Here is a 24,856-nt window from a genome sequence, read left to right as displayed (position 1 = left end):
GTGGTGAGCAGTTGTATTATGTAGCACTTGCTTTGAATATTATTATTGTATTATATTATTATTATTATTACTATTACGAGTACCTATTTCATTGTACTTCAATTCTTAAGCTGTTCTTGTCTCAACCCACGCGTTTTCTGACTGCCACCCTCCCCAGCCTCTGCCCCATCCCGCCGCCGGCGGGGGTTAACCCCGGCCCCGCCGCCACGCCCCCCGCCGGGCCCGCGGGCGGCCCCGCGCCCGGGCGGCCCTGAAAAGCCGCGGCCCTGCCGATCGATGTCTCGGCGCTCGGCAGGCGGCGGCCGCCATGGCGCTGAGCGGGGTGAGGGTGCTGGAGCTGGCCGGCCTGGCGCCGGCGCCGCTCTGCGGCATGATCCTCGCCGACTTCGGGGCCCAGGTGGTGCGGGTGGACCGGGCGTCCCGCTCCTCCCTGGCCGCCGACGTGCAGGGCCGCGGCAAGCGCTCCATGGTGCTCGACCTCAAGCAACGCTCGGGCGCGGAGGTGCTGAAGCGGCTCTGCTGCGAGGCGGACGTGCTCATCGAGCCCTTCCGCCACGGTGAGGCGGGGGCGGCCCCGGGGGGCGGCGGGGTGGCGATGGGGGAGCGGGGCGGCCGGGGCCCGGGGGCAGCTCAGGGAGGCAGCGCGGTGCGGGGCCGAGGGGGCTCCCGTCAGCCTGTGACCTCTTGCCGTGCACCGTGGGAGGAAGGGACCGGCTTCGGGGGCTCGTTTCGTGTGACGGGGTGAAAAATGCTACGGGCCCGGCCGGGATTTGTGAAGCCCAAGCAGCCCTGCAAAGCCCCAGAGAGGAGGCTGTGGATGGCGCTCAGCCAGGGTGTCGTGGTTTAACCCCAGCCGGCAGCGGAGCAGCACGGGGAGAGAATCGGGAGGGTGACAGTCAGAAAACGCGTGGGCTGAGATAAGAACAGCTTAATAATTGAAGTAAAATGAAATAGAATAGTAATAGTAATAATAACAACAATAATAATATAATAATACAATAATAATATACAAAGCAAGTGATACACAATACAATTGCTCACCACCCACCAACCAATGCCCAGCCTGTCCACGAGCAGCGATCCCTGTCCCCCAGCCAGCTCCCCCCAGTTTATAAACTGAGCATGACGCCATACGGTATGGAACAGCCCCTGGGCCAGTCTGGGTCAGCTGTCCTGGCTGTGCCCCCTCCCAGCTTCCTGTGCACCCGGCAGGGCAGGGGAAGCTGAAAAGTCCTTGACCAGTGTGAGCGCTGCTCAGCAACAACTAAAATGTCAGTGTGTTATCAACATTATTCTCATCCTAAATCCAAAACACAGCACTATACCAGCTATGGGGAAGAAAAGTTAATGCTATCCCAGCTGAAACCAGGACACAGGGCCTTGCCCCACTGACTGAGGGACTGAACAAATAGTTCTGGACGGCATCGGAGGATGTCTGAGCCGAGGAGTCACGCATGAGCTTGGGCATCAGTCCTGCAGGGATTTTCAGGCCTGCTGACATAATTCGGCTCACATTTGTAAGGTTAGCATGTGGGTAAGATGTAGCCGATAGTGGTCTACGTCTCAGAGCTTGTGGTTCCTCTGAATACAACAGATCTAACATGCTCTCTTCGTTCATAAACCATACCCAGACACTCATGTGATGCTCATGCATGGGCTCTTTTGGTATCCCTTGTGTTCCCGAGGATGCTGTTCTGTTACGAAGAGTATCATCAGGGTCAGGCTGGGCTCTGAGCAACCTGATCTAGTTGAAGATGTCCCTGCTCATTGTAGGGGGGATGGACTAGATGGCCTTTAAAGGTCCCTTCCAACCCAAAGCATTCTATGATCATGCTTCAGTGAGGAGCTAGCTAAAGTGTTTTGAGGTTTCTGCAGTCAGTTTAGAAATAGAAGGCTGTATCAGTTACACATCACACATCATAAACAGGTTTACATATTCTCTGTCACAGATAATGCTTTTCATTCTGAAAATGGGATTTTATGATTGTGATGTTTTTTACCTTAAGAATTTTTTGGTTTTGTTTGTTTTCATGGTAGCTACTTTCTATTTTCTAGTGGTTTGGTTTTTTTTTTTTCTTATCATGGAAATTTCTGTTTTCTTTGGTTTTATAGGCACTTGCTTTTTTTTTTTTTTTTTTTTTTTTTTTTTTTTTTAATCTGGAAATGCAGGTAGTTTTGTAACTAGACATTAGCTTTTATGGGCCTGTAACTAAACTTGGCAAGTCTGTGATCCAGCGTGAACCTGGTGTGAAGCAATGAGAAGATGAGGGCCCAAGTGGCAGGAGAGTTTCTTTAAACGCACTTGTACTGTTGACCTTCCAACAATGACTTTGTGACACCAGGGTTTATTTGGCAGCCAGTTCTCACTTGTGCTTTTGAAAATCTTGCTGTTTACGGAATTTCACTGGTTTCTCCTTGGCATTAATCACATGCCACTGCCCAGTAAGTTACAACAGAAACAGATCTTAAGCAATTTGAAGATTCAGTAATATTATGGATTAGCTTGTGAAACAAGTTGCAGTAATAGATCCTGGGGTTGAATAGGCACTGAAGTTCTGTTATCCCTTCCCCTGCAAAATGTGTCTCCCTGCAGTGCCAGTATAGATTATAGGGCATAGTCTGACCAAGATGCACTAAGCCAATAAAAATTTATCATTTATTTGCAACTTGAATTTGCTTCTTTTAAAACCACTATTTTAGATCTGTGAGATCAGAATTTTAGCCTTGATTATTGTAAACCCATGCTGACCAAACATACATTTCATTGATTTCTAAAAGTTCCTTATCTTCTGCATTACAAAGGAACACATTTTCTTTTGTGCAGTTGTTCCAAATCATTTGTGGAATAGTGGCATGGTCCGTTTGCATCAGTGAGCTAAAAGATCTAGGAACACATGGGGTACTGAGAGGCTAGTACGGTAAGGAAAGTATAGTCCAGTGAAAGATGGAAGCAATTTCAGGTCATTTTAATGTGGAAAACGTAGGAGTTTGCTCTCTTTCTCTCTCTCTCTCAACAAGCCTTTGGTAGCTTTCTCTTGCATCCAACAGTACATGGATTACAGCAAGCTGTCTGGCAGTCTTTTGGGGAAGTAAAACAGGAAGAAAACCTGAAAAAAAAGAAAGGACCCTGAAGCTTAATTTTCACTTAATTGGCTTGTATTCAAAATGTATGCAGTATGTTGGTAATTTATAATATCCTGGCTGTTCACATTGTAATACAGATACTGAATTAGAATGTATTACTTCATAAATTGCAATTCAGTTCTGTTGTTGTATAGTTTAACTTTGAACCATGTATATTTTGAGCCTTGTTAAAAATAAATGTGAATTAGGATTACATGCCTTTGTCTTTTTAAGGTGTCATGGAAAATCTTGGGCTTGGTCCAGAGGTCCTTCTACAGGAGAATCCCAGACTCATCTATGCTAGACTTACAGGATTTGGCCAGAAAGGAAAATATGCCAGGCATGCAGGTCATGACATCAATTTCTTGTCTTTATCAGGTAGGCTGTAAAATTTTCTGTCAAATAAGGCTTTTTTCCCCCCTTAAATCAAGACTCAAGAGTTTATTGAAAGGTTATTTGCAGATAGCTCAAATCACCTGAGGTGCAGTCTGCTGAAACAGCTGAGCAGATCTAAAGCATCTCTGTCAGTAAACAGGATTTCCTTCTCTTTCTGTGTGCTTCTCCCTGCTCCTTTCTCTCCAGTTGGCTTTGGTGCTTGCTTAATCCCTCTGTAAGCTCCCTCACAAGTCAAAAACTGGCCAGGAGAAATGAGGATGTTTTTCTGCCAGGTTATTGAGGTGAAGCAGTTCATTAAGGGATCCAACAAACATAAAAAGTCAGCACATGGAAAACGTGGGCTGGACAGGCGGTTCGTTTTGGCAGCAGCAGTGAGCTGTTAGGCTGGATCAGCATGTCTTCTCAGGCTGTACAGCATTTTCCTTCCTTTGTGCTGTTTGGTCTGAGAAAAGTTTTTCACTTTGAAGAGAAAGCTGAAGTTTTTATGCATTTTTGTCTGTCTTCAGGGCCTCTCTCCTAGAAAATCTGTATGCTTATAATCCCAAAAGGGCTGCATATTATTTTGTGTGTCTGTGAGCAGCTTTTTTTTGAGCAAAAGAAAACTAGGCAGCCTAAGTCATTTGAGCTCTTGTGCTTTTCTGCTGTAAATATTTCTCCATTGATACCAACCAAAAGGAAAGTAGGCTTAAAATAAAGCAGCAATGCTATGTTTCCTTAAGGTGTTGCAGACAATATGCTGGTTTTAAGTGTCATGTTTCTAGAAGTATGCAGTAACAAACAGCAACAAAATCACCCAGCTCTGGTGGTAGCAATCATGGCCCCACCTACCGCTCTTCACACTGCTGCTGCCTCTGCTGCTTCTTGAGCCTGTGAGCGAGGAGAGAAAGTGGCCCAAAACTTCTTAGCTTCTAACTGGATAAAGCATTTCTTTTAGCCCCAGCAAAGGGCCAGAGCAGAGGCACCGCAAATCTGGTGATCCAGTATCACCTACTATGGGGAGCCATTGTGTTGTGGAATTAAGTTTCTTCAGGGATGGGTTCAGTCTTCTCTCGTTATGTAAGGTTGTCAGAGAATAAAAAAGATTAAAGAAAGGACGCCTCGTTTGAAACACTTTTGACTTTGTGTCCAGATGATTTCAAAGTATTATGATATTTTTATTTGTTATTAGCACTGGGAAAGAGTCAGTACATAACAGCATAGTCTGTCGCTACCTTAGATTGTAGTACTTTCTGTTTACGAAGTGGTTTTTTTTCTCTGGAGCTGATTTAATCAGTAGTGTTTTAGTTAGTGGTGTCTTCCTAAAATTAAATCATTTTGCTTGAAATCTCACAGGTCAAGTTTTTCTGCCTATTTAAAGGAAATAGGACAAGGTGTTTGGGAGGTGCCATTCCTCAAAAATGAGATCTCATATCCCGAGTATTTTCCTGATGAGCTTTGTCTTTCTTTAACCAAAAAATGGCTTCATTAGAAACTCCAGATATATGTTAACATGTTAATCTGCTGGTGCCTGTGACGACCTGTTTAGACTGTTAAAAGTGAGGTTTTAGTCAGCGACAGGGCTTTACGTTTGCACTACAGGCTTTAGAAACTTCTTTATACTGCGCACTCAGTTGCTTGCGCTTAGGAAGTGCGTTAGACCATTAGCTAACTAAACAGTGCATCAGAATCATGGAGTTTTCAGGAGACTTTGACTGTGTATGCTGCAAGTCTCAGACCTTAGGCTACAGACATAGGAGAGGTATGATCATACTGCAGAGTTTCTTGCTTGCCCAAAGAGAACCGCAATGAGGGAACTACAAAGAGTAAGGTGACAGTAAAGAGGTTGTTCAGTATGGCAGAGAAATGCTAACAGATTCAGAGCTCCGTCTGAAGTAAACTGGTTTAGCCTTTGATCTATTCCCTTTCTTTTCTGCATGATTTCTGACATGAGCATAGGTTCCCTGTGTCTGTGTTGCATGCAATCAGAGATAATCTTTCTGTGTTAGTCACCCACTCCTCTTACAGGCAACCTTTTTTTTCCCAAAGGTAGCTGAAGAGGGAGGATAGGACTAAAGTGCAGTTGTTGGTGTGAAAGACTTTGTTATGATTATTAATTAATGGCTTATGTGCACAGAAGGCTATATGTCTGCATTTTTACTTTAAAAGATTCAAAGAAGAAAAATTTACCAAAGTTTCTTTGGGACATGTTCATAATGCCTATTGAATTCTTGTGAGGGAGGTTCTATGTATGTACAAAGTACTAATATAGAATTACTGCACACAAGTTTTTTTGGATGAAATTTTGTCCCTATATAGCCAAATTATCAATGGTTTATCTGTGAGACTTTTATTAATCTATTTATTAAAATGCATCATCACTAATACGATTTCAGATATTCTATTCTTCTGTGAATTAAACAGTAACTATTTGCTAAGACACAGCCGAGTAGAGATGGAAAACTGTTGGTAGAAGTTTGCTTTGTCCCTTGTTTACTTGCATAGATTGAAAAGAATGCAACTTTAATTGTAGAAATGTAGAAATCAATGTTTATCATTAATTTTATACTTATGTTTGCTTTGTTTGCTCCACTGTCAGGTGTGCTGTCAAAGCTGGGTAGAAAAGATGAAAATCCTTATGCACCCATAAATCTTCTGGCTGATTTTGCTGGTGGAGGTGTCATGTGCGCAATGGGCATTGTTACAGCCCTTTATGAACGTACCAAATCTGGCAAAGGGCAGGTCATTGATGCAAGTATGGTAAGTTTGGTCTCAAGGAAGGTGGGGTTTCTTAGGTTTGCTTGTTTGGGTTTTTTCCTGCTCTAGGTCTGTAAAAGGGAGGAAATTGGAGCTATTCATAAGGTTTAAAATTGAGAGCTTGGGAAAGGGAAAGTAAGTAATAACATAAAAAGGCTATTCCTTCACCTGCAAGCAGTTTTCGCATATCACTGTTGCCATAACATCCTTATCACACGGGACACATACTGTGGCTTTCCCTCTGTGCCATTCCCAATCTTTCCTTTTACCAGTCTGCCTTCTTCAAAAAATATTAGCTGTATATATTTTATGAGTAAGTTTGGTGTATGGAAATAGGCTGTATAATAAACAATTAACATCATGCATAACAGCAAAAATTATGATCCTAATAACATAAAGAATTGCATTAACTTTTTCCAACATACATCTGCTTATGAATTTGCAACAGGTCTTGTCTTATTGGAAGCACTCTGAATAATTACACTGCCATGGATTATTGCCAAGAAGTCAATTTCAAACGCTTTGCGTTAATGTGCCGTAAAATAAATGAAAGGGTAAATTAGCTTAATAATGGCTACTATGGAATTTTTCATTGCAAGGCCACCCGCTTACACACAGAGGAAAAATACGTATTTACATTTATCCTTGAAACCTATATTATCTGCAAGTGTTTATTCTCTCTCTGTCTTTCTCCTTCTCTGTTTTTCTTTTTAAAGAGCATTGCAATTAAAATTTGACCTCCCTTCAAGGTGTTGTGATACAGTGAAAGCTATAGTTTGGACTTAAATATAAATCAAAAAAAATTGTATTAATGTAAAAAAATCCCTTTGTTGAAGAGGTCTTGAAGGTAGGAGAATAGCAAGGGATGTTAGCTATCTTGACTTGAGTAAGTTTTTGACAAATTCACATGACATTCTCAGAAGCAGGCCATGGCATTTTCGTCTAGATGAAAATTTTATGGGATCAGTGCAAAACTGGTCTAATGTTTCTACCCTGACAGTAGTTATTAGTAGTTGATTGTCAAAATGAAAAACTTATCAACTGGAGTTCCACAGGCATCTGTTTGTTAGGGTTTTTTCGGTGTTTTCTCCAATAAGCTTAATGATGGATGAGCGATTGTGTTTAGTAAATTGACAGCTGATATGTGTGCAGGAAGAACTACCAGTGTGTTGGACACTTGGATTAGAATTGAAAATGACCTTATCAAATTGGAGAAATGACCTCAAAAAATTGGCTGAAATTCATGGAGACCACTGCTCTGTAGTTCTCTTAGGCAGAAACAATGAGCTGCACAAATGCAGCATGAGAACAATTGGCTAAAGTACAATCCTGAGGGTTTGTAGTAGTCACAAGCTGAACATGAGTCAACAATAACATGCTGTTGTAAAACACATACACACTGTATTAGGATGTATAAACAGGAAATAGAGCCAGCAAAGTTTCTAAAGTAACTCTTCTAATCTATTCAGCATTTATAAGGCCTCAGGAAAATAGTGTTTCTGATGCTGGCCATCGTCTTTCAAAAAAAAAAATTACCAACTTGAGGAAGTCCGAGAAACACAACAAAAATTATGTGACTCTAAAAACAAGACCTACAAAGGAAAACTGAAGGAGTTTGTATATTTGTGAAGCAAAAAGTGTGGAGAATTGTGACAAGTCTTCAAATATTTAAAAAGATATTTCTTGTAGTTTCGAGTATTACCTTGTTTTCACTATCGGTACTTTAAGTAATTGAAAGAATTGGTTACGAGAAGAATCACTGTAAGTCTGCTAATGTCCTAATGAGATCTCCAGCTCATTGGGAATGGAATGTGTTGTGGTTTTTTGTGGTTTTAAGCCCTAAGAACTTCTCCCTTTCAATTTTTTCTTGTCTCATTGTAATTGTGGAATTTACAGTTCCCTGCTGATGTTCCTGGTGTCCTGTGAAATGGATGGAATATTGTCCAATATCACTGGATGTACTTTACCTGGCGTTTTGATACGTTGATTTCACTTGAACAGACTTTCAGTGAGATGGTGAAAAACATACATGCATCATCAACAGCAAGGACAGTTAAATAGACTGGGTTGATGAGCCTGTTTTTACATCTAAGTTTGTTTCATGGAAATAGATATTTTTAAAATGGTGATACCACAGCATTTCAGCTGTCATTTTGCTTTAACATTCTTTTTTAATAGGCCTATTGCGTAAGTTGTTGTACAGTTTAGGTAGTCTGAATATGTTAATGACTCTGACACATGGTGGAATTTTCTTCAGTAGAAGAGGGAAAATTAATTTCTTTTTTTAGCAGCTTTGTGTCCTCAGGATTACATTTATTAAGTTTTCATCTTACTTCATGGATTGTTTTGCTGACCACTTGTTTCTTTTTTCCTTTTATTGCAATGTCTATTTTTCTGAGGTAATCTAAAAAATTAATTATTTCTTGTCTTTGAGGCTAGTAATTCTAGATTGAGATCCAAATTTTTGTGATAGAAAAATTTGGTTTTTATCTTTTAGTTCTAATAACTATGCTGAAAGCTGAAAAATGGCTTTGGAGCATTCTTATAATCAGTAATATACACATGAGGAACGCCTCTAGTTAATGAAACTAAACTAATACAGAAAGAGGGTAGAGAGGATCAGGCCAAGGGCTAGAATTGCATGACCTGCTCACAGTGTCCCATGTTATTGTTGCGCTGTGTAAAAAGTAGACACCAGGTCCTGTGTTTCAGCTGTCTACCTCAGCAGAATTAAATGCCTGGTCTGAACTGATTCATGTTAGTTGCTGTCTCTTCTTACTGACTCTATGGGGATCATAGGTATCTTACAGTGAGCCCGATAGTTCCCATGTGCCCAGTGGGATGTGGAGTGGACACTGGGGTATGATGCGGTAGGCGCAATTGTACATCTGCACTCTTGCACCACCCTGGAATAGAGGCATGTGAGCCAGGGCCACGCTTCAGGTTCATGCCAAACTCAGACACAGAGCCTTCTGGTGATGGGAGGCATCTGACCAAGCATGACTCATTCTTTGTGAAAAGACAGCCACAGGAGAGGATGGTGGTAATGATCACTTGCATAACAGTCTCAGGGCAAGAGCATTTAGCTGTCCAACAGATGACTGGGGTTCCAGGTGTTTCTCAGCCTGGAGGTATTCAAAACCGAAACTCCCACATCCTAGAGGCGTTCATCAGTCTCGAGGATAAAAATTAGGTTAGTGTGGATTCATTCTCAGTTTTGTTTGAACTGTTTCACTCTGCAGAAGGAACAGGAGACTTGCGGAGCAGACAGGTCACCCAGCGGGGTGGTGCCTCTGGGTTCTGGTCCCTGCCTCAGAGACTGCTGATGCTTTTAGCATGAGGGAGACATTAAGTGAAGCACAGTAACTGTTACTGTAATCATTCTGCAATTAGGCTTAAGTGGAGTCTCCCCATGGTGTTCTTTTCATGTTTTAAAAGAAAATGACCACATTAGTGTGTGTGTGTGGTGTTACTTGCGCATGTCTTTGGAGGTTTGGTGCAGATGTTAGACACCTTTTTACTTGTCTCTGAATTGCAGTGGGCCTCAGGCAGAAGCTAGCTGTCCAGTTGCCCAGCCAGGGATATTTCTAAAGTCCCTATACCAGTCCAAAACAGATGTGCTATTTTATTTTAAGTGTTTCCAGAGTTAAGTAGCACTGTACATAGGTATTGTAAGTAGTTCTGTCAGCGCCAAAATCTAATTTGCAGTTAGAGTTTATTCTGATATTATCCTCATCTAATATTATTATTACTTCCAATGTTTTTGTGTATTTTTTTGTTAATATGAGCAGTGCAAGATTAGTAAAGCAAACACTATTTTGATATCCTTGCAATCATTTTGCAAACATGTAGATGAAGGTATACAGTATTTTCTCATATGAAAGTACTTTCATTAACTTTAACATGTGACAAATAGGGCAGAAGTATTCCTGTCCTTGTGGCAGGTACTTGAGAAAGAGGCCAAGTGATACACATTAAATGATGAAGCCTTCATGACTGCGTACTTCAAAGATTCGCATGTTTTAAATTCTTGCTTAGAAAGGTAGAAACTAGTAGATCTTTCCAATTTAAAATTCAGTAACTTTTTATTTTGCTGCAGTCTCTGTGCTTTTCTCTATAGACAATATTAGGTTAATTTTACACAGCTGAAAATGAATCAATCAAAATGATACTCAAAATGATACAGCTCAGGTTTTTTCTCTGTTCCACTGGAATGTTTCAGGCCACATACTGTTACTGCCTCATCTTATCTTACAGTTTTTCTAATGCAGTTGGAAGAAAATGGATTCTGCTGGTGAGCAAAACTGTACGATGTGATTTTGCTTGGAAAGACTGGTACAAGCTTGATAACTATTGAAAAGCTGACCAAGCTGAATTTTCATCTGGTTGTACTCCACATAGCCAAAATTTTAAGGAGCAAGTTGGAACAGGATTAAACATGTTTTCTAGTGCTGTATTCATCAGATGCTTGCCTATTTAGAGATTACCTTGCTACATCTATGTACCTGCCAGTGATGAGAGTGGGGGAATAATTTTTGTTTTAACTTAGTGATGAAGATGAGCTTCCCAGTTCCCATGGTATAAGAGAGCTTTAACCTTTGATTTCTTTCCAGTTTTCTTCTAAAAATAGCAGTCTTACTATAATCAGTAAATCCGAAGAAGTTAATGTTGAGGTAAAAGTTTGATACTTACAGGACTGGTATAGGCATCTTGATTTCCAGAGGTTTAGAAGGCTTGACGGCTGTCAGATACTTGAAGTTCTATAGAGCCAAGAAGCTTGTCCCATCACCTAATTACTTACATTCTCTTTGTGAACTCCTAAGGATTATAAACTTGCTAGATGAGGAAACTTTGTGTGTTGAAAGTGCGTTATCCATCTGAAGCTGCATTATTACATCTATGCTCCTTGTTATTCTCTAATTCTAGATGATTTCACATATGCAATATATACAGTAATTGAAAATTTTAAGAAATTAAACTGCTTACCAGAGATCTTGTTATTAAAAATCTTGCCAAAGGACAGAACCAGTAGTACTTTTTTGCTGTTTTGTTTATGTAGAATTAAGGTAATAGGCCAACTAATTTACTGAAGCTGTTACTTTTCCTTTAAACCTTCAAGGTAGAAGGAGTAGCATACCTAAGTTCTTTCCTGTGGAAATCACAACATTTGGAATTTTGGAAGAGACCTCGAGGTGAGAACCTGCTAGATGGTGGTGCGCCTTTTTATGACACCTACAAGACCTCCGATGGAAAATTCATGGCTGTTGGTGCCATTGAGCCTCAATTCTATGAGCAGTTAATAAAAGGTAAGTAGCTTGGAGCTGTTGTTTCACATCAGCGAAGCATGACTGAATGAATTCTTTAATACTTGATTTTGATTCATGACATTGGTTATGTTGTTTTCTTTGTAAAAGCCAAACACTTCTTGAAACTACTTGGGTAGTAGTGTACCAGTTCAGTTGACTTTCTTCTTTTAGCAATACATTTCTTTCTTTTCCATCCCTTCTTCACCTTACCCTCAGAAACTACACTTCAATTACAGGGTTTCTTCTGGAGTTATGGTAATGGTAGTCTATGATGTGGCTGGAGTGCTAAACAACTATTTTTGGAAACCTGTTTTTTTTGAGGGATTGTGAATATACTTTAAAAAGGAGACCTAATCCTTTGGTATTGCAAGTAAAATTTCAAGCAATTTCAGTTATTTGTGCTCTAATTTTTTTAAAAAAGAAACTATTTAAGTTGTTTCAGAAATGAATGTTCATTGGAAGTAGTTCATAATATTTCTTGATAGAACGGAATTTTTCTAGAAGCAAAGTTCGCTTTCTAAATTAATTTCCACCACACAATTTCAGAGTGCTTTTAGTGTCTGGCTATGGATATAATTTTAAAATTTGACTGAAGACTCTTTAAATATTACCGTAAAATATGATTTATCTATTTGATAAATTAGAATGGGTCATGTAAAATAATTGTGTGAACTTAAAACAGAAATTTGCAGGTGCCTCTTTACCTTTGAAACTATTTGTGTGCTTCAGGCTTTTGATCAGATGTGCTCTTAGCTTCTTATTGGTTATTTAATTTAAAAATAATTTCTTCTGTTGTGCTCCTTTGGTAGATTACTATGCTTTCCACACAGAATTTATGAAAATATAAAAAATTCACAAAAGAATTTGGTATTTATTGTCTTTCCATTACTCTGACTATGAAGGATATAAAAAGTTCTCAGTCTAATTTTAGTTTTGCTTAATGAGTAGAAGGAATACCAACAAAGGAAATACTTAAAGTGGATGTACCCAGTGTTATGTGAACCACTTTTGTACATGCATGACTTACATGTGGTAAACCTTTGCTGAGTGAGGGTGGCAGTGGAGTAGCTTCTTATTCTTGCTCAGTCTCTTCCCACTGATTATTCCTTGAAATGCAGCATGGATACCTGTACTGTTTTTGGCAGGGATAGAGTTAATTTCCTTCGTAGTAGGTTGTATGGGGCTATGTTTTGGATTTGTGCTGAAAATAGTGTTGATAACACAGGGATGGTTTAATTACTGCTGAGCAGTGCTTACACAGAGTCAAGGACTGCTCTGTTCCTCATGCTGCTCCACCAGTGAGTAGGCTGGGGGTGCACGAGAAGCTGGGGGGGGACACGGCTGGGACAGCTAACCCCAGCTGACCAAAGGGGTATTCCATACCATGGAATGCTCAGCAGTAAAGGCTGGGAGGGAGGTTGGCTGGGGGCTGCTGCTCGGGGACTGGCTGGGCATCGGTCAGTTGATGGTAAGCAATTGTTTTCATTTGCATTGCTTGGTTTTCTTGGGTTGTTATTGGTTTTTTTTCCCTCTTTTCCTTACAATTTTTTAAATTTTTATTATTTGTTTGTAATTATTAAACTTTTTATCTCAACCCACAAGTTTCTTTCTCACTTCTGCCCTTCCATTTCTGCCCCCATCCCACCGGGGGGAAGGGGAGTGAGTGAGCAGCTGTGTGGTGTTTAGGTGCAGGCTGGGGCTAAATCATGACAATTCCTCTCACAGGCAGTTATGGCCAGCTCAGCCCAGATCAGCTACATTGTGCTAACAAGAGCATAGTCAGTGCCAGGGCCTGCAATTCCAGGAGTTTTTGAAATTCAGGAGCACAGTAAGACGAAATGAAGGTATGGTGTTGTAAGGTGGGGTATGCCTTTGGTGAGCAGGATCCCAAAGAGAGATCTTGTTCTGTACACTTTGGCTTTGTTCTCTTGCAACCTGTGGTGCTACCAAAGTTCTTGCGCATCTGTGGCTGTAAATGGCTGCTTCTCTGTCTAGCTTAAAAAGGGCTGTGCAATTGCATAGAATATCCAAATTGGTGCATGCTGATACATGAAATGCATAAGGCAGGCTCCTGGGGTGACTCAGGGACATGTCCAGCATTATATGATGCCCTCAGATCAGATGTCAAGTTTGGAAGAGCCGTGTTCTTGGCTGAAGAAGCTGGTAGTTTGTCCCTCATTGTCCTGAGAATAACTTGTTTGTGAACTCCAGTTCTAAGCTACTCGATCTTGAAAAGGACAGTATAGTTGATTATTTTATACTTTGCAGTTCTTTGAAATGTTATTCTCATCCAATCCCTTGAGATTTTTTTGCTTTCAAGAAATGGAGTTGGAGAACAAAAACAAATATAAAACTGTATCAAAGTAAAATGTAAGCGCTTGCTCTGGAAGTCAGGGAATTTAGAATTCCAATACTCTTCAGGGAGAATGTCTGTATTAAATACAAAGGAAAAAAAAAAGTAATAAAGCTGCTTACTCCAATACCCATATGTTTGGCTTAAAGAGATCAAACACAGGCCTGCAGTATTCATGGCTGCAGTATTTTATTCTTCTCTAGAGATTAAGTTGAATAGCACTTAACTTCTAAGCTACAGGAGTGGGATGGAATCTGTATTCGTTCAGAAAAAATTTTATAATGCAGCCTGGTCTTGTTTGTCAGTCTTCTTCTCAGTGAACCTTTGCTGGACACTCCAGTGTTCTTGTATTGATCATTGCTACAGGGCAAGACTCAGGCTTTTCTCTCTCAACCTGCAAGCCAGCTTATCTAGAAAGAATCATAGAATCATTAAGGTTGGAAAGGACCTCTGAGATCACCGAGTCCAACCTCCTTCCGACCCTTCTTGTAGAGGGGTGTCACATTAGCTAGCTTCCAGTCATCTGGGACCTCCCCATTTGACCAGGACTGCTGGTAAATGATGGAGAGTGGCTTGGCAAGCTCCTCTGCCAGCTCCCTCAGTATCCTCGGGTGGATCCCATCTGGCCCCATGGACTTGTGAGCATCCAGGTGGAGGAGCAGGTCGGTGACTGCCACCTCTTCAACAACTGGGACTTCACGCTGCATCCTATCTCCATCTCCCAGCTCAGGGGCCTGAAAACCCCGAGGATGACCAGTCTGACAATTGAAGGCTGAGGCAAAGAAGGCACTAAGTACCTCAGCCTTTTCCTCATCCTTTGTGATGATGTTTCCCTCTGCATCCAACAAAGGAGGGAGATTGTCCCTGGCCCTCCTCTTGTCACTGATATATTTGTAAAAACATTTTTTGTTATGTTTAACGGTGGTGGCCAGTTTGAGTTCTAGCTGGGCCTTCGCCTTTCTAATCTTCTCCCTGCATAACCTCACAACATCCCTGTAGTCCTCCTGAGTTGCCTGCCCCTTCTTCCAAAGATGGTAAACTCTTTTTTTTTTTTTTTTTTTTTTTTTTTTTTTTTTTTCCTGAGTTCTAGCCAAAGCTCTCTGTTCAGCCAGGCCGTTCTTCTCCCCCGCCTGCTCGACTTGCGGCACATGGGGACGGCCCGCTCCTGCGCCTTTGAGATTTCCTTCTTGAATAACATCCAGCCTTCCTGGATTCCTTTGCCCTTCAGGACTGCCTCCCAAGGGACTCTGTTGACCAGACTTCTAAACAATCCAAAGTCTGCCCTTCTAAAGTTCAGAGTAGAGGTTTTGCTGACCACCTTCCTTACTTCTCCAAGAATCAAAACCTCTATCATTTCATGGTCACTGAGCCCAAGACAGCCTCCAACCACCACATCGCCCACCAGGCCTTCTCTGTTCGTGAACAGCAGGTCCAGCGGGGCACCTCCCCTGGTTGCCTCCCTCACCAGCTGCGTCAGGCAGTTATCTTCCACGCACTCCAGGAACCTCTGAGAGTGCTTTCTCTCTGCTGTGTTGTATTTCCAGCAGACATCTGGTAAGTTGAAGTCTCCCATGACAACAAGGGCTAGGGACTGTGAGACTTCAGCCAGGTACTTGTAGAATGCTTCGTCTGTTTCCTCATCCCGGTTGGGTGGTCTATAACAGACTCCCACCAGGATACCTACTTTATTAGCCTTTGCCCTGATCTTTACCCATAAGCACTCAACCTTATCATTACCTTTGTTGAGCTCTAGACAATCAAAACACTCTCTAATGTACAAGGCTACCCCACCACCTCTTCTTCCTTGCCTATCCCTTCTGAAGAACTTGTAGCCATCCATTGCAGCACTCCAGTCATGGGAGTTATCCCACCATGTTTCTGTGATGGTGACTATGTCATAGTTTTCCTGCCACGCAATGGCTTCCAGCTCCTCCTGCTTATTGCCCATGCTGTGTGCGTTCGTGTAAGTGCACTTCAGTTGGGCTATAGATCTCTTCTCCAACACAGGCATGCCACCTCTAGGCTCATCCCTAGCAAGCCTGGTTTTATCCCCTTCCCCCTTCACATCTAGTTTAAAGCTCTCTCAGTGAGGCCTGCTAACTCCTGAGCCAGAATCCTTTTCCCCCTTTGCGACAGGTGAACCCCATCTGTCTCCAGCAGGCCTGGAGCCATGTAAACTGGACCATGATTGAAAAACTCAAAATTCCACCGCTGGCACCAGCCTCTGAGCCACGTGTTAATGAGCTGGGTCTTCCTGCTCCTTTCCGTGTGCCTCCTGGCTACTGACGGGATTGAGGAATACACTACCCACGCTCCTGATCCTTCAAGGAATCGCCCCAGTTCTCTGAAATCCCTTTTGATCGTCTTTGTACTTCTCTCGGCTACCTCATTGCTGCCAACCTGAACAGCCAATAGTGGGTAATAATCAGACTGTACCAGCCTAGGGAGCTTCCTAGTAATGCCTCTGACCCAGACCCCAGGGAAGCAGCACACTTCCCTATGGGATGGGTCCGGTTGGCATATCAGGCCCTCTGTTCCCCTCAGAAGTGAGTTGCCTATGACAATTACCCTTCTTTTTTTCTTACCAGTGGCCGTTGTAATGTGTGGGGCTGACTGGCTCACCCTCGTCAACCCCCTGGATGGATCTTTGTCCGTATCTTCATCCTCCTGGCCCTTGAGTTCCAGAGCCCATACCTATTGTGTGAGGGCACCTGGGGGGGCGAGGTCGGCCGGGAGAGGATTTGCCTGCTGCACTGAGCAGGGATCTGTTTCCATCCTCCTCCTTCTCTTAGGTCCCCTCCTTCTGCCTGTGGCAAGAGGGTAGGGGAGCCTCTGCTTCTCTTGATGCTTCCATCTGGCGTGCTTGTCTCAGGGATGGTAGGGAGTGGCTCCACCAGTCTATTTCCGTCTCACACTCCCTGATACTCCTCAGTCTTTCTACTTCTTCTTTCAGCTCTGCCACCATGCTGAGCCGATCCTCCACCTGGTTGCACCTCATGCAGGTGTTGTCTCGGCAGCCCTCCATCACCAGAGCAAGGCTCTGGCACTCCCTGCAGCCAGAGACCTGGACAGCTGCTCCATCTGCGTCGCCACATCCCTTCTGGCGATGGCTCTTACCTGAGTGGGAACCATGGCTAGGTCAAGAGGCTGAAGCCTCTGATGGATGAATCCAGCGGTCAGGAATATAACATGATCACTGACCAGTCTCTGTCTTACTTAGATGAGGAAAATGTTAAAATTCTCTCTTTTCCTCTTAGTTGTTTCTCAGAAATTCAGAGCATAAAGTTGAAGCAGCAACTATGAATTCATCTGCCTATACTGGGACACCCACATTGGACAACTTTATTTTCAAGTTTGAAAGTATTCCTTGTGCTTACAATGCACAGAAATGGCTTGATTTTAACAGCTGAAGTTTCAAAAATAGTTATTCCAGCAATAAAGAACTGATGTATCTGTTTGTAAGTAGACAACAACTGCAGTCACAGCTGTGCCTGTGTTTCAGTCTGTTTCGGTCATATTTTAAAAATCCTACATACAGAGTACAATCTTACAAGGAAATTTTGCTTTTTGCCTTTAATTGTATCACAGTCTTTGCTTGCTTAGAGTCAATAATTTTTCTTTGTTTATTTTGTAAAAGTGCATTGTTTAAAATATCAGACAGAACTCGGGGTTTTTTCACAATATTGCTTTTAAAAATAAGTGGTCTTTCTTCATTGTATTTTAGGTGCATATTATGAATTGGTCAGATTTTCACATAGGAAATATTTATCCCCTTCAGTAGTTATGGTTGCAAGCTCTCTGAAGCAATAGTGTACTAAATTAGAACAGCAGATACTCCTTGTGGCTTAGGGATTTTTTCCTTTCTGGGATATCTATTGCAGGAATTCAATTCAGAATGTAAGCCTTTGCGTGTTATAGGGAAGAAAAAGCTGCTTGTGAGAATTGTATTGCTCTTTCACAAACCCAAGGCACTTTGACTTAGACTAAGTTGTCTGTTCCAGGCATTAATTCCCTGCTTTGAAGTAGTTTTAAAATGGTATGTTCCAGTTACAATTTCCATAATTTTATTTCATACTTTTTTTCCATAATTCTGGTCAGTTCTGCTGGTGAGCAACTTGGTGCTGTTCCAGATAAAATACATTCAAAAGCCACTTAATGTCTCTCGGAGAACACAAGGACATGAGCGTTGCAGATGTAAGAGTTAGAGATCTTAAAATCTTAAAAGATTGCAGAATTGAGAAAGGAACATGATTTCTGAACCATTTGTCACTGCTCACAGAATTCTGGTTAGCCAAAGTGAAACTAATTTCCTTTTGGTTTTGGTTCACTTCAGTGTTTCCCTGCAGAATTAGGAACCCAGTGCTGGACCAGAGCGCAGTTAATGACAGGGTGAGGAAAGTTCTTAAGGGGTCTGCAGAGGAAAACTAAGTTTAAGAAAATACAGCATCTTAGTTTGAGAAGATTGTTGGCTTTGTAGATTGTGCTCGGCAAGGAAAATTATATTTCTGCTTGCCATGAATTTATGAATTTTTAAAAAAAAGGTTATATGAGGAACTGAAGCTATATAAAACAGAGATGGTAAATATTTGCTGTAGTAGCAGTGATATTAGGAGTTGTATTCTGGGCTCACTACAGACTATTTGCTGTTAACAAACGTTCTGTAATCCTTTTGCTTATATTAATTGTATTACTACAAAAGTCAGCCAATAAATAACTAAAATGCCTTTGCACCTTATGAAAAATCTGATGTAAGAAACGTGTGCTACTAATGTTAAGTCTCAACATTTTGACAGAAAGAGACAGAATGTCTTTCAACTGACCTGTAAATTGCTTCTGCAGGTTTCCCTTGATTTTTAGCAATATGTGCTTAGTATTGCTGTAGCCGTGCTGCAAGAGGCATGCACAACACAGTAAATTTTGTATATCAGGTGAGAGTAAAGGTTTGGTTCTGCATTAATCATATCGTGTAAACTCAGTTACATAAGGTGAACTTAGTATCAACTTACATTGATGTGAAAAGCACTAACAGTCACTAAAGTTCTGAACATGTATTTGATAGTACTCCTTTCATACTACTTTGATAATCGTACATTGTGTGACTTCTCTTTAAAAACCAGAAAAATTAAGAAGCACTTGAAAAACATAGTTTACAGCATTATGAAGGATTTCCACAGGCCCCTCCATTTTGTGATTGTAAAGTATTGTATACTGTATAAAAAAATCTGCTAATATACTGAATTCAGTACATTATTATTATGAAGATGTGCAAAGTGGATGAACAGTTTCCTCATTACCTTTTAGACACCCTCAGTTACACATAATGTTAAGCTTTATTTGAATTTACTTATCATGGTAAGCCTTAAACATTGTACAGATACTGTAGAGGGCCAAGTTCTTGCTGCACCAAAACATTTGCAATTGTGGTAATTAAATACGTAAACTTGGAGTACAGCTATGCATGCATTGGCAGCGATGCTCTGGTTGTACTCTGGGCCTGATCAACCTTATGCTGAACTGTCACTTTCTAAAAAATGATTTAGTTTCAGAAGTTTGATCACAGAAAAAACTTTACATAGTTAACTTCAATGAAAATTCCCTACTGTCTTGGAATATTCTAAAGTTTAGTTCCCTCTCAGAATGAAAATTAATTAGAGAGAGAGAGTAACGGCATACACCTTATGGCTGTGGTTTGGGCCAAAATTAAGGATTCCCATACTAGATGGTTCTATTCAGTCATGTTGTGGCAATAGAATTTCAGAATTACTGTGCTATGAGCATACAATTTTGGAAAGAAAATCAGCAAGTTAAAACAAGAAAATCTTGGAACAAAGCTGTGCTAGGGATCCTCAATAGTCTTTTAAAATAGTATGGCTGAAATCCTGTAAGATACAATTTCCAACATACCAAAGCAACTTTGCTGATTTATCTAATGAATTTTACTGTTTTCTCTCTCTTGAAATAGGTGCCTAATTTTACTGCAGTTTGTCCAAGAAGTTCTGTAGAAATAGAGATTTCAGTTTGTTGCATTAATAAATGACATGCAGATGTATGTCAACAGAGCTATAGCATTTAAAGGAGACTTAAAGCTATATCATTATAAGGAGGCTTAATTTTTCATTTTTCAAAAGTCATTGTTTCAAGTCTGTACTGGGATAGGTTACTGGGCTTTTCTAAACAAAAATGCCTAGATGAAAATTCGAACAAAAAAACTTGGAAACAAGTTGTGATAGCTTTACCAGGTATTCTGTGTAAAAGATACTTTGCTTTTGATTATGTTGGGTGAAATCTGTCATCCTGTGGTATGCCAAACAATTCTGTGCTGTGTAATTATTTCCTTGTTGACTCAGTTGCTCCTGCTGTGATTCTGTTTATCTGCACCACAAATGGTTAGCACAAGCTGGAAAATGAGAAGCTGTAGTGTTTAAATGCTGTTGGTTCGTGCTATTTAAAGTTGAAGTCTTCAGTGGTCAATGGAAAATGAGCATGTAATATTAAATTCCAGGTTCTGCATATTGTTCTATTTTGCTAGAGCATGTACGGTTAGGTTCAGCCAACTTTCCATCTGGCATGATCTTCAAATATAATTGTGTAATGGGGTAATGGTAGAGCTCTGTTCATGTTGGACTGGCTGCTGGAACCCAAACCATAATTAATAAGCAAATAAATACTTATGAAACCGTGTTTCTAAGGAAGCTGTAGAATAGAAGATACAGAAAGTGTTTTTTTGCCTATCTACAGTTAAAAGATTAGAGGAGTTCTGTGTAAATTCTACCTGCAAACAGGCATCTAGTAGCCAAGCATGTTAACAGTTGCAAGTGAAATCATCAATCTGATACCAGATATCCAAAGATAATAAGAAAGCATGCTCAAAATCTTTGCAGAACTCCACATTTTCTCTGCCTTTTACACAGAGCTGTTGTTTTCTAAGCAGCTCCCTTTTTTTGTTGTTTGTGGAGCATTATGATGATAGTTGTACTCTAGCCTTTTTAATTTCTCAAATTAAGTGGTTTCTTATCCCTGCTTTTTCTGAATTTTTCCTGTTGTGTTTATGCTCCTGAATTTCAAGATGTGACTGTTTGGACAGCCTTCAATATACCACATCTTATTTCTATTTGATGTCATAGAGTCTGTTTGTACCTCTGTTTGTACTCTCTCAATTTTGAAAGTTTGCTTTAACTGCCTTTTCTCTTTCTTGTTTCTGACCTCCTTTTTGAGATAAACCCTACATAACAGTTCTTGGATCTCCTTGAAGTAGGAGAATGGAAGGGTAGGGAGTGCAGAGAGCAGAATCCATGAGAACAGAAACAGAGATGGGAAACTGGCTGCACAGGAGAGATGTAAACTCCCCAATGAGAGGGAAGGTAGTGCTTAGTTAAGGGAAGGACCTAAGACTTGCCTAGTTCAGGAAATTTTCAGTACAAAGCTTATGTGTCCATCTTCTGCTCTTGTGTCTCGGAAAGGGCGTGTGTATTGTGTACCTAGGTGGTCCATGCGACCGATCTTCTGGGAAGCAGAGGTCTTAAGCAGTTAGTGAGTGGAAGGGCTATGGGTTTCACGTTTCCAAAAGAGCAGCAGTGGAGAGTTGGAGCCTGGGAAGAGGGGAGAGCAGCAAACGCTGCTGGAGTCCGTTTGGAGTGAGGGAGTCGAGAAGCAGGTTAGTTAGTCCGCAGGCACCTGCAGCTGGGCTGCCTCATGCATGTTGAATCTGGGTATATCTATCCACACCATCTTCTCATCTCTGGCATAGACATAACCCGATCATGTTGGACACACTGCAGCCTCCTGAATGTCCAGCTCTGGCAGATGTACTGGCTTCTAAGAGATAAGTATATTGCTGTAGTCCGAGACCCATTCAGCAGACTTCTGTGTTGCTACTGCCAGGTAGGGAATACAGTGCCTATTACAGAAAATATTCTCAGGACAAAATGTTACCTCTAGGCAGCTGCTGCTCTTATGAAGTGTTTATACAAAGGAGTGTTTATTATATATACTTAGTTAAAAGGTTGTAGCTGATGCGGTTTAGTCTAATTGCATAATAATAGAACATTTTATTCTTCTGCTCCCTCCACCTCAATCATAGATACCACAATAAAGTTTGAAGCAACTGTTAGTTAGTATGTTCTGCTGTGTTGGACTGCCTGCAAAATATTAGCTTCTCAAGGAACATACTTCGTTGTGGGCAGCACTTCAATTTATGTAAGCTATACTACGTAAAACTTTGCTTTTCTCCTTTTAGGTCTTGGGCTAGATTCAGATGGACTTCCCAGTCAGTGGAGTTTCTCTGACTGGCCCAAAATGAAGAAAAAATTTGCGTCCGTATTTGCACAGAAGACACAAGCTGAGTGGTGCAGCATATTTGATCATACTGATGCCTGTGTGACCCCTGTTTTATCCTTTGATGGTGTTGCCTCACATGAGCATAACAAAGAAAGAAGATCTTTTATCAAAAATGATCAGGAAGAGATAAGTCCTAGACCTGCTCCTCATCTATCAAGGACCCCTGCTGTTCCATCATTGAAAAGAGATCCTTTTATAGGGGAACACACAGAAGAGATACTTCTAGAATATGGATTTACTAAGCAAGAGATTACTAAACTTTATCAGAATAAAGTAATAGAATTCGGTAAACCAGAAGCTAATTTGTAACCTCTAGCTATGCAGATCAGAAAAATTCCAGGCTGATACAGTATGTTTTAATGCATTAAAATTGAATTATATGACACACAAATACTTACCTGATATAGCTTTTAAATAATTTTTTTTTTTAATTATTGAAGTTTTAAATTTAATTGAAAACAGTGGGAGTTATGTACTTGTGTACCTGGATGGTCTACAGTCTAGAATGATACCAAAATTGTGTTCTGAAGATCTACACAGTTTGCTTAGTAAGCAGCTGTAAATCCTCAAAATGTCTCTTTAAATATAATATCCTGTGAAATGTTTCTTTTTATTTAGTTACATACATTTAGTTTAATAGTTACACTGTTGCTTTGCTTTCATGAAACTATAACATGTATTACAATACTTCTCATAAAATAGTTATATTCTTCCTAAATAAGTGGTTGTGTTGCTTCCTCATAGATTAGAAGGGATTTTTTTCCTCTATATTTTATTAATTCATTTGTATTACCATGCCAAAGCAATGATCAAAATAATGCTGTTTTCTTATGTGCTGCTGTAGAGTTATTATTATAAAGTAATTCTATTAAGTAGCTTGACTACATTTTCCTAATGCAGTCTCCTGATTTTATTACGTTTGGAATTTCAGTTTGCCTAGAAAGTCACTTCAGAATGAAATTTGTTATTTTAAAATAGCTGTCAGGTATTAATACTTTCCTCTCTTTTTGGAAAAATGGTAGGCAACTTAGCTGCACGGGTTTTAAACAATGGTTGTTCCATGGTGGTTTTCATTTCCTTCAAAATTAAACTGTTATTTGAAACAGTCTCCTTCAAGGCAAAAAATATATGCTTTTTAAAAAGAATTAGTTATATGGCCTTAATACAGTTTTCTTTAGTCTGACATGTCAGGAATTATGATATGAGGTGTTGGGTTTTTTGATAATTTTGTCAGAGTATTTACCTTCCTGAAGATTAGTTTGTTGCTTACGAAGACTTCCAAAGCTGAGATATACTTTAGCTCACTTTACATGGGTCATGCCAAAATGTCAGTATTATTACTATAAAAAAACCTTTTACATTCTACTACATAAACACCTGCCTGGAAGCAAGAATTATCTAGGAGGTCCTGACAAATTAGATAAACAATCAGCAAGAGCATCCTAAGTTTCCAGCTGATAATCACTCTAATGTAAATTACTGAATATTATACACCTTTACAGTAAGATTTGACAATTGGCTGAGTCGCAGATGCATCTGATTGTGTTGGAAAACAATAAATGTTGTCAAATGTAATCCCCAGTGCACCTAAATTTTGACCTCGAAATCAGTGAAGTCAATTTAAAAACTCGTGTTAACTTCAGGGTTTAACTTCAGGGGTCTGTAGTGCGACCAGTTCTCTTTAATAGCTTCATCAGTGACACAGACAATGGGATCAAGTGCACCCTCAGCAAGTTTCCAGATGACACCAGCCTGAGTGGTGCAGCTGACACACCTGAGGGATGGGATGGCATCCAGAGGGACCTGGACTGGCTGGAGAAGTGGGCCCATGTGAACCTCAGGAGGTTCAACAAGGCTGAGGGCAAGGTCCTGCACCTGGGCCGGGGCAACCCCTGGTATCAATACAGGCTGGGGGACGAAGGCATTGAGAACAGGCCTGCCGAGGAGGACTTGGGGGTATCAGTACAGGCTGGGGGATAAAGGGATTGAGAGCAGCCCTGAGGAGAAGGACTTGGGGGTCCTGGTGGATGAAAAGCTGGACATGAGCTGGCAGTGTGTGCTCAGAGCCCAGAAAGCCAACTGTGTCCTGAGCTGCATCCAAAGCAGTGTGGCCAGCAGGTCGAGGGAGGTGATTCTGACCCTCTACTCTGCTCTGGTGAGACCCCACCTGGAGCGCTGTGTCCAGCTCTGGGGTCCTCAGCACAGGAAGGACATGGACCTGTTGGAGCGGGGCCAGAGGAGGCCACAAAATGATCAGAGGGATGGAGCATCTCCCCTGTGAGGACAGGCTGAGAGAGCTGGGGTTGTTCAGCCTGGAGGAGAGAAGGCTGCGGGGAGACCTTATTGTGGCCTTTCAGTACCTGAAGGGGGCTTATAAGAAAGATGGGGACAGACTTTTTAATAGGGCCTGTTGCGATAGGACAAGGGGTAATGGTTTTAAACTGAAAGAGGGTAGATTCAGACTAGATATAAGGTAGAAATTTTTTACGATGAGGGTGGTGAAACACTGGAACGGGTTACCCAGAGAGGTGGTAGATTCCCCATCCTTGGAAACATTCAAGGCCAGGCTGGACGGGGCTCTGAGCAACCTGATCCAGTTGAAGATGTC

At 41.1% G+C, this 24,856-nt stretch overlaps 1 protein-coding gene across 1 annotated transcript; it reads left to right on the top strand.

Annotated features, from left to right (window-relative positions):
* The first annotated feature begins 293 nt into the window (after positions 1–293).
* On the top strand, positions 294–23,360 carry AMACR (alpha-methylacyl-CoA racemase). The gene is made up of 5 exons (XM_082336014.1): positions 294–557; positions 3,358–3,501; positions 6,095–6,255; positions 11,372–11,558; positions 22,148–23,360. Exons 1-5 carry the CDS (start codon positions 308–310, stop codon positions 22,555–22,557), a joined length of 1,152 nt encoding a protein of 383 aa, XP_082192140.1. The 5' UTR covers positions 294–307; the 3' UTR covers positions 22,558–23,360.
* Positions 23,361–24,856: the final 1,496 nt, after the last annotated feature.

This window comes from Platalea leucorodia (assembly GCF_965183815.1).
Source record: "Platalea leucorodia genome assembly, chromosome: Z".
Classification (NCBI taxonomy): domain Eukaryota; kingdom Metazoa; phylum Chordata; class Aves; order Pelecaniformes; family Threskiornithidae; genus Platalea; species Platalea leucorodia.
Note: the sequence above shows the minus strand (reverse complement) of the source record. Positions and strands in the feature narration are given on the sequence as shown.